This window comes from Cinclus cinclus, chromosome 26, assembly GCF_963662255.1.
Source record: "Cinclus cinclus chromosome 26, bCinCin1.1, whole genome shotgun sequence".
NCBI lineage: Eukaryota > Metazoa > Chordata > Aves > Passeriformes > Cinclidae > Cinclus > Cinclus cinclus.
Window position 1 is genome coordinate 1438774 of NC_085071.1, and position 8927 is coordinate 1447700.

Consider the following 8927-nt stretch of genomic DNA (forward strand, 5'->3'; position numbering starts at 1 on the left):
GTGCTGGTTCAGAGCAGAGCAGAGCAGCTCCCCTGGGCTGTGATCCAAGCTCTGCATGAGGCTGGAATGGAGACTTTATTTAAGACTGAGAAAACCCCACATTTTTCACACCGTGATGTTTGAAAAGAGCAGGAAATGATCCCGAAAGGAGAGCAGGTGCAGAATTCCAGAGACATCAGCAGCGCCATCAGTGACATCTGCAGGGCCTGAGCTGTGCAGAGTCCCTGTAAACAGGCCACAGATCCTTATCACTGCTGATAAGGCAGAGAGGCATATTTTGAGAGGAAATTGAAATGGAAATATCAGCTTTTCCTCTGAAGGCAGCACAAGCGTGAGAACAGATCAAGCCAAGGTCAAAGCACCATTTTTTGCTCACTAATTTTCTTAGAAATCAAATTATTTCTTCCTTCACTCAGAAACCAGACTTACAGTTTGGAAGCCATTCACATTTTTATTTTAATTGAAACTCGTCTTCCTAATCACATAAAAGCACAGAAAAATGCACCCACTCAGGTATGAAATGGCAGAGCAATGCTGGGCTGATATTCTGGGTTGCTGTCAATCATCACAAGCACAGGATGAGAGCTGCAATTCCTGGGAGATTTTTGGCTGATCCCTTTGCTGTTGGAATTCTGGCTGGTGGAGCTGAAGGGCTGGGTTATCCCAGAGAAAATTCCTTCCCTGTTCATTCTTTAATCCCATTCCTAAATCTCTCAGTGGTGAGCCAAAGCAGAAACACCATCCTGGTGGCACAGAGCAAAGCTGGCAGGGCTCAGGCCAGCCCTGCACCCCACAGCAGCCAAATCCCAGCTCCAGGGATGGGAACCAGAGCCAGAGGCAGGAAAGGAGGTGCCAGAGCAGGACCAGACTCCAGCAGCTCCCTGGCAGGGTCTGGCTGGGAAAAGCTGGGAACTGCTCTGGGGTGAGGACTGGGACTCTGCCCAGTCCTGGGAAGGGAGAGGCACTGGCAGCACCCAGAGTCACCTCTCCCCCGGGCTGGGCTCAGACCGTCACGTAGGGAGGGGGGGAATCCTTGGAAGGCAATTCCAGGGCTTCCTCGTAGGATGGCAGCACAGCCTGGAAGAGATCAAAGGTTGTGGGGTCACAGGGGTTCCATCCCGCCTGCTTCCATCAGGGACAAAGAACCATGAGGGTTTGGGACACAAAGGGCAGGAATCCAGCAGAGCTGGGGCAGCAGGGTTGGATCCACCTTGCGCCAGCGGCACCTCCATTCCCTGTGACATTCCTGGTCACCCTCATGCCCTGGACAGTGACTGGCCCAGGCCTCCTGAGTGTGTGGAATCCCAGCCTCTTTCCTGAGGAAAGCTGAGGAATTTTGCAGAGGGGCACAGCTGAGGCACCACTGCTGGCAAGATTGGGCTCAGCAGATTTGTCAAGATAAAAGCCAACCCTCGGCATTCCCTGTCCTCAGCATTCCATGTCCATCACCATTCCACATCCATCACCATTCCACATCCATCACCATTGCCAACCCTCAGCATTCCCAACCCTCAGCATTCCATGTCCATCACCATTGCCAACCCTCAGCATTCCCAATCCTCAGCATTCCACGTCCATCACCATTCCACATCCATCACCATTCCATATCCTCAGCATGCCATGTCCATCACCATTCCACGTCCATCACCATTCCATACCCTCACCATTCCATGTCCATCACCATTCCATGTCCACCACCATTCCACGTCCATCACCATTCCATGTCCATCACCATTCCACGTCCATCACCATTCCACGTCCATCACCATTCCATGTCCATCACCATTCCATGTCCATCACCATTCCATGTTGCTCCGTCTTCCCTTCCCATCCATCCTTACAACATTGAAAATCCAAAATTCTCAGGCAGAAAGGTGAAGAAAAAGCTGATTTTAAACACTTTTAGCTATGGAAATCAAAGTCCAGCTGGAATTAACCCCGAATTCCAGTATCGGGGATCACAGGGAATCCATTCCCATTTATCTACCTGACTGAGTTTCACCTTCCTTGCACGTTGACGTTAAAGATTTTAGGCAGCAGTAAAATTAAATGGCTATATTGTAATTAAAAACTGATTTTTGGCACTTGCTACTGGGGATTTGAAGGGCTGGAAATTCTCTCCCATCTCAAAAAAGCAGAGATAAGGATCACCAGTCTAAAGGATTCCTGTTCACAGAATAAATTCACTTTTCCTCACCTTTCCCTCTGCTTTTGAGTTCATCTTCAGGAATCAATTCAGTTTTACACCCCTTTCCCACTGTTTTGGGTCCACCTTTAGGAGTAAGTTCACTTTTCCTCATCTATTCCACTGCCTGTGGCTCCACTTCTAGGAATAAATTCATTGTTCCTCACCTTTCCCACTATTTTGGATCCACTTTCAGGGGTAAATTCACTTTTCCTCACCTTTTCCACTGTGTGCGACTCCATTTTCACCTCCCCCCTACTGCTGGCTTTGATGTACTTGAAGCAGCTCAGGACACACTTGAACATGTAGGCCTGGAAAAGAGGGAAAAGGGAAGGAAAAGGACATTTTCCCATGGCACTGCAGGGCAAAAAGGACATTTCCACTCTTGCCACCGGCCTGGGATTTTCCTACTCTTTTCTCTGGAGGGAGAAGTTTGGGACCATGATCCCAGCACCTTAAATCAGTGTCTCCATCCTTCCCTAGGAATGTGATGATACCATGAATACAGGACACTGAGGTGGGACTGGGAATCCAGTAAATATAAAGTGATTAAATATAAAATCCATTAAACACAACACTGAGATCACAATATCCTGAGTAGGAAAGGAAATCGTGGCCCTGATGTAATTTTTCAGAGCAGGTTACAAAGTCCGGATTCCATGAATTCAAAACACTGAGGTGGGATTTGGATCAATAATCCAGTAAAAATAAAGTGATTAAACATAAAATCCATTAAACACAACATTGGACACATCTGAGATCACAGTATCCTGAGGCAGGAAAAGAAATTGTGCATTTGATTTTTCAGAGCAGGTTACAAAGTCTGGATACCTCAGAGGCACCACAGAGATTCAAGGACTGCCCCAAAAATGCCTTCCTTCAGCAAAATCCCATTTTTGCACCTTCCTGACAGGACCTCCTGGCACCCCATGGATTTATCCATGCAATAAATTGAGCTTTTCTGAGGAAAAAGGATTGATTGAGGGGCTGTGGCCCAGGGACATAAGCAGGGTCTGTGGGACTGGCCCTGTTAAATCAATATTTTCCCTGCTCAGGCAGCACGGCAGAGTCGTGTGCCTGGTGTTTGTGTTGGCCGGGGAATGTGCTTGGGAGCAGCTGGGATTTTTGGGGAACACAGGGAGCCACAGATCCCAAAGCCAGGCTGTGCAGCTGAGCATTCCCGGGACAATGGGGGCTGTTTGTGTTGACACGAAGCCAAGACAAAGAGATAAAAAAAAGAAGAAATATCTGAGCTGAAAAAAATCACTCTCAGCATTCCAGAGATCGGAGGCAGATCCAAACTTTGAGCGTGTTTTGGGAATATTGCAAAACCCTTCCTGCCTCCAGTGCCTCTTCATCCAGAGAGCAAAGCTGGAGCTGTCATAGAAACTGGATGAAAACCTCCCCTCGCCCATGAGAAAAACCCAGTAAATCTAAAAAAATAAACAAAAATCATACAACAAAGGAATGCATTCCTAGATTTTGGTTTTGAAATAAATCAAAATCACAAGGAATGTTTTATTCCGCTTAATTTCTTCTTTCTTGTCCCTGTGGTGCTGGAGGACTTTATGATTCCAAAGTGAGATAAAGATTGCTGGAATATTTGCCCACCTCCCATCCCTGGAAGTGTCCAAGGGCAGGCTGGAGCACCCTGGGGTGGTGGAAGCTGTTCCTGCCACAGCAGGACCCAACTCACTCCATGGATTTGGGATCACCCGTGGATGCAGAGACCAGAACAGGGAATTGCCCTCAATGTGCCATGGCAGCATCACCCTGCCCTTGGAACATTTTTTCCAAGGAATTTGGAACAACTGATCTTGTCATCACTGGAGCCCCACAGCCCCAGCCCCACCCTGCCCTTGGAATATTTTTTCAATGGAATTTTGAACTGATTCTGCCACCACAGGTAATGCAGACCCAGCCCATTTCTGCCCTGAGCTGGGAGGCTTCAGGAAGAGAATTCCATGGGATTTTACCCATGGAAGAGGAGAGGGATTTGGCACTGGGATTAAAGGATGGGGGTCCTGGTGGCTTTTTTAGAGAGTTCAGTAGACCAGGAGTCCTGGGGGTTTTATTATCCCACCCCATCCCTCCTCTTACAACCCCAGCACAAAAACTCATTGCAAATCCAGTGTTTTGTGGGTAAAGCTGTGGAAAATTCCAATTAATCCATTTGCCAGGTCAGGGAGATTCCTGCCAGCTGGGGCTCGGGGTTATCTCCTGCTGCACACTCCATGCAAATATTAAAAGATATTTTAAAGCCATGCCTGCAGTGCATCCATACAGAACTCTACACTGCTCACTGCCTTATCTGGCCCACCTGGGAGGCTCAGAATATAAAACGGTTTCCAACTCACAAGCAGCACCTCCTGCCCAAGTACCTGGAACAATCTGGTTTTCTTCATGGGGCTGAAGGTGAAAAATCAGTTCTTAAAGCCAGTGAAGCAATAAAATAATAAAAACCTTGTTCAGTGGAGCTTCCTGAGGCACTAGCAGGTTTTAGCTCCTAGTTTTAATGAACTTTGGGAGTATCAAGATAGAGCACCCTGCTCCCATCAGAGTGGACACAGCCACTCACCCAATGGAAGATCTCACCTGCTGCTTGATAATCTCATTTATTTGGGCACATTACAGCAGAGGACTTTGCTGTTTTCAACCTTTTTCTCCTTCTAGAGGGGAATGGGCAGTAACGATTTGGGGATATAAGAGGGATTTTGCTTTGTAACTCACACAGAAAAGAATGATTTACTGTGAATGATTTAATTGATTAGGTGAATGATTTAATTATCCTGGATTATTTATCCAGGAGATATTTGGGTACATAATCTCATATAATCTCAATAATCTTATTTATTTGGGCACATTACAGCAAAGGACTTTGCTGTGCTTGTTTTCAACCCTTTTTTCCTTGTAGAGGGGAATGGGCAGGGATGATTTGGGGACATAAGAGGGATTTTCCTTTGTAACTCACGCACCAGAGTAAAGGCAGGGATTTAGATAAACCAGACAGAGGCACAGCTCCCCCTTTGCCCGAATAGAGCCCGACAAGGCCGGTTTGGGAGAGAATTAAAGCTGGGTTTTCCTGGGGGAGGCTGACTTCAGAGCCTTTTACCTTGAGGAAGAGCACGGCTGCAAAGGCGATGGTGAAGGTGATCATCACTCTGGTGTAGTCCTCTGCTGGCAACTTGTCCAGGGCTGGCAAAGAGCCCTGGGGGAAAAGGGAGAAGCAGTCAGCCCCAAACACTCGTTCCCTCTGCCAGGGGCACCCACAGAGAGGGGCTCAGGGCTCAGGCAGAACAAGGAATGAAAAGTTTTCACTGGCAGCAGGATCACAGGGATATTGTTTTCTTCCTGCTGTTTCCACTCCTTGGGCAAAGCCCTGTTTAAATAAGAACTTTTACAATTTTAATTTCCACTTTTGCCACCAACTTGGGGATCTTCCTGCTCTTTTCTCTGGAGGGAGAAACTTGGGACCATGATCCCAGGGATTTAAATCAGTGTCTCCATTCTTCCCTAAGAATGTGATGATTCCATCTATTCATAACACTGGCGTGGGACTTATTAAACATTACTGTTTAATAAAGATGATATTTGAGGCACTTTCCATGCAGGCAGCTCTGCCTGGATCACTTTGCTCTGCAATTTGCATCCATCAGATTGCTACAAGGAGGAACAAGTTGTATTTTTAAGGAAAACAGGTGCTGTCAGTCAGGAACAGCACGGGGAGAACATGGAAAACCCTCCTTGCTGTCAACCTGAGCAGTTCTGGATGTCCCAGAGAGGTCAGAGAAGCTGCAGAGCCATGGAATGGGAATTTATTGGAGTTGCCAGAGTGGAAAATGAGCGGAGCTGGGCCCAGACCTACCCTGCTGTCCACAGGCTTGAGGCTGAGGTAGGTGGGCACCTCCATGTAGGAGCTGCACAGGGTGAGGATGCTCAGGCAGAAATCCAGCAGCTGCAGCGCCAGCAGGGAAGTCCTGGAGTGGCCCTGCTGAGGGGACAGGAATTGGGTTACAGTCACGGGATTGGATCACTTCTGCACATTGTTCACACTTTACACGGAGCTGTGGTTGGTTCAAACTGAGTCTAAGCCACTAAATTCCCTTAAATTCAACCCAAACCTTCCGTTCTGCTGGCTCAAAGAGTGAGCAAACCATCTGTGGTTTGCTCATCCAAACTCCACAGAAGCCTCTGGCCAGAGCAGTGACAATCCCAGTTTATCTCCAGCAAACCCCTCCTGTCAGGGGCACACCCAGAGTCGCCTCCCTCAAAGCCAGGAGAAAATCAACATTCTGAGGCAGGGGAAAATAAATATCCCAGCTGCCACTGGTTTCCTTCAGCCTCCAAGGACTGCATACAGTCTAGCTAGACAAAACCACCTCACATCTGGATTCAGGATCCTAAAAGTCTTTTCCAAACGAAAGGATTCCCTGACAAACCACAGCACAAGATAACAATCCTTTATTACAACCTTCCAGGACCCTAAAGGTCTTTTCCATCCTAAGTGATTCCATGGCAAACCACAGCCCCAGCTGATGATCCTTTAGTCTGGCCTAAATGATTCCATGACAAACCACAGCCCAGGGTAACCATCCTTTATTCCAACCTTCCAGGACCCTAAAGGTCTTTTCCAGCCTAAAGGATTCCATGACCAACCACAGCCCAGGGTAAAGATCCTTCTTTCTAACCTAAAGAATTCTATGAAGAATCACAGTCTAAGGTAACGATCCCTCACTCCAATCTAAAGGATTCCATGAAGAACCACAGCCCATGGTAAAGATCCTTTAGTTCATCTGAAATTATTCCATGACAAACCACAGCCCAGGGTAACCATCCTTTGTTCCAATTTTCCAGGACCCCAAAGGTATTTTCCTTCCTAAAGGATTCCATGAAGAGCCACAGCCCCAGGTAATGATCCTTCATTCCATCCTAAAGGATTCCATGAAGAACCACAGCCCAGGGTAACCATCCTTCATTCCAACCTTCCAGGACCCAAAGGTCTTTTCCAACCTAAAGGATTCCATGACAAACCACAGCCCAGGGTAAAGATCCTTCATTCCATCCTAAATGATTCCATGAAGAAGCACCCCAGGTAAGGACCCTTCATTCCATGCATTCCCCAGCTCCCAGAGAGCCCCAGAAGGAGCTGTCACCCACCGTGTGGCCCAGGGAGGACACAGAGATGATCACTGGCACCTGGATGTAGGAGCTGAACATGGTCAGGAGGCTGAGGAGGAAATCAATGACTTGCAGAGCCAGGAAGGGGATCAGGAACCGCTCCCTCTTCTGAGGAGGAAAAGCAGCACCGTTATTTCCATTCCAAGTGGGAAATGAGACCAGCTGGCAGCACCTGGAAGGACTTAGATGGTGCTCCAAGAATTAAACTTCCCTGGAAGTTCTGATTTCCGTGACAACTGATCCAGAGAAATCCTGATCTTTTTCACCCCTTTGGAAAATTCCTGTGTATTCTTATTGTGTGACATTGGCACTTCCCATCAGAGCTGTCATCTGACTGGCCCTAAAATTTACCTCTGCAGAGGGAGAACTGGGTTATTGGGGTGTTATTTAACACTCAGAACTCTGCCACCCTCACATTCCTGGGCTTTCCACCCCAAGGTCTGGCCATTGCTCCTCCTGAACTGGGAAACGTTGCCCCAGTACAACAGGGCAGTGACAGTTCTCTCATGGGACTTGCACCAGAGCGAGGCAACAAGGAAAGAAAACCTCTCCAAATCATAAAATCTCCTTCCTTTAACACCAAACATAGCTCGGATGGAAATGTTGCCCAGATTTGGTAAATCTGGGTGTTTGAAGTTTTCACCAGAACCTGAGGTTTCAAACCAGTCCCCCTCCCCCTCTGGAAGCTGGAGATGTTTTAATCGGCCTTTCTTTCCCTGGGGGATTCTGGGATTTTTACCTGCCTTTTTTTCTCTGTGTGATTTTTGGGATTCTGGAATTTTTATCTGCATTTTTTTTCCCTGTGTGATGCTCTGATTCTGGGATTTTTAACTGTCTTTCCCCTCTGTGTTATTCTGGGATTTTATCTTTCTTTTTTCCTGTGTGATTCTCAGATTTGTATCTGCCATTTTTCCCTGTGTGATTCTGGGATTTGTATCTGCCATTTTTCCCTGTGTGATTCTCAGATTTTATCTTTCTTTTTTTTTCCTGTGTCATTCTGGGATTTTTATCTGCTTTTTTTCCTGTGTCATTCTGGGATTTTTATCTGCCTTTTTTCCCTGTGTGATTCTGGGATTATATCTTTCTTTTTTCCTGTGTGATTCTGGGGGGTTTCCTGCTTTTTCTGATCATAATTCCAGGGAGCATCATGCAAACCCTGAATGTCATTTGTGGGGAACGTACCTTGATCACCCCGTACAGGAGGTGGAAGCTAATGACAAACAACATGAGGATCAGCAGGAAACTGGTGGTGATATCAGCTGAAAAGGATAAAAATGACAAAAGGAATCATTACATCACCAAAAGATGTCCCAGCTCCATCACACCCCTACAGGAAAGTCCAGCCTGGCTGGACAAGAATTGGTGTCTGTGGAGGAATTCATGCCTGGAATTAATCCTCTTTTCCCTTTATACACCCATTTTTAATCTCTTTGAAGTTCCTGCATCCACCAGGCCGTGCGGGTTGTGAGCTTGAGGGAACCAAGTCCTGAAATGCTAAATATCCCAGGCTACAAAATGCAGCTTTAAAAAAACCCACAGGGCTTTTGGCTCACAGCTCTGAGCT

The 8927-nt window shown here is 47.0% G+C and overlaps 1 protein-coding gene across 2 annotated transcripts in view; it reads right to left on the bottom strand.

Moving 5' to 3' along the window:
- Positions 1–460: 460 nt before the first annotated feature.
- LAPTM5 (lysosomal protein transmembrane 5) overlaps positions 461–8927 on the bottom strand; it is a 21626-nt gene continuing 13159 nt past the window's right edge. Inside the window, exons 3-8 of one of the 2 annotated variants that reach the window (XM_062509111.1) lie at positions 8546–8622; positions 7343–7471; positions 6051–6173; positions 5298–5393; positions 2404–2496; positions 461–1077 (exon numbers count right to left, since the gene is read on the bottom strand). In XM_062509111.1, the coding sequence (XP_062365095.1) occupies positions 1003–1077; positions 2404–2496; positions 5298–5393; positions 6051–6173; positions 7343–7471; positions 8546–8622 (593 nt within the window). In that variant the 3' untranslated portion in view covers positions 461–1002. Of the gene's footprint in view, positions 1078–2403; positions 2497–5297; positions 5394–6050; positions 6177–7342; positions 7472–8545; positions 8623–8927 lie in introns of both variants that reach the window. The other variant, XM_062509110.1, reaches the window with a different exon arrangement.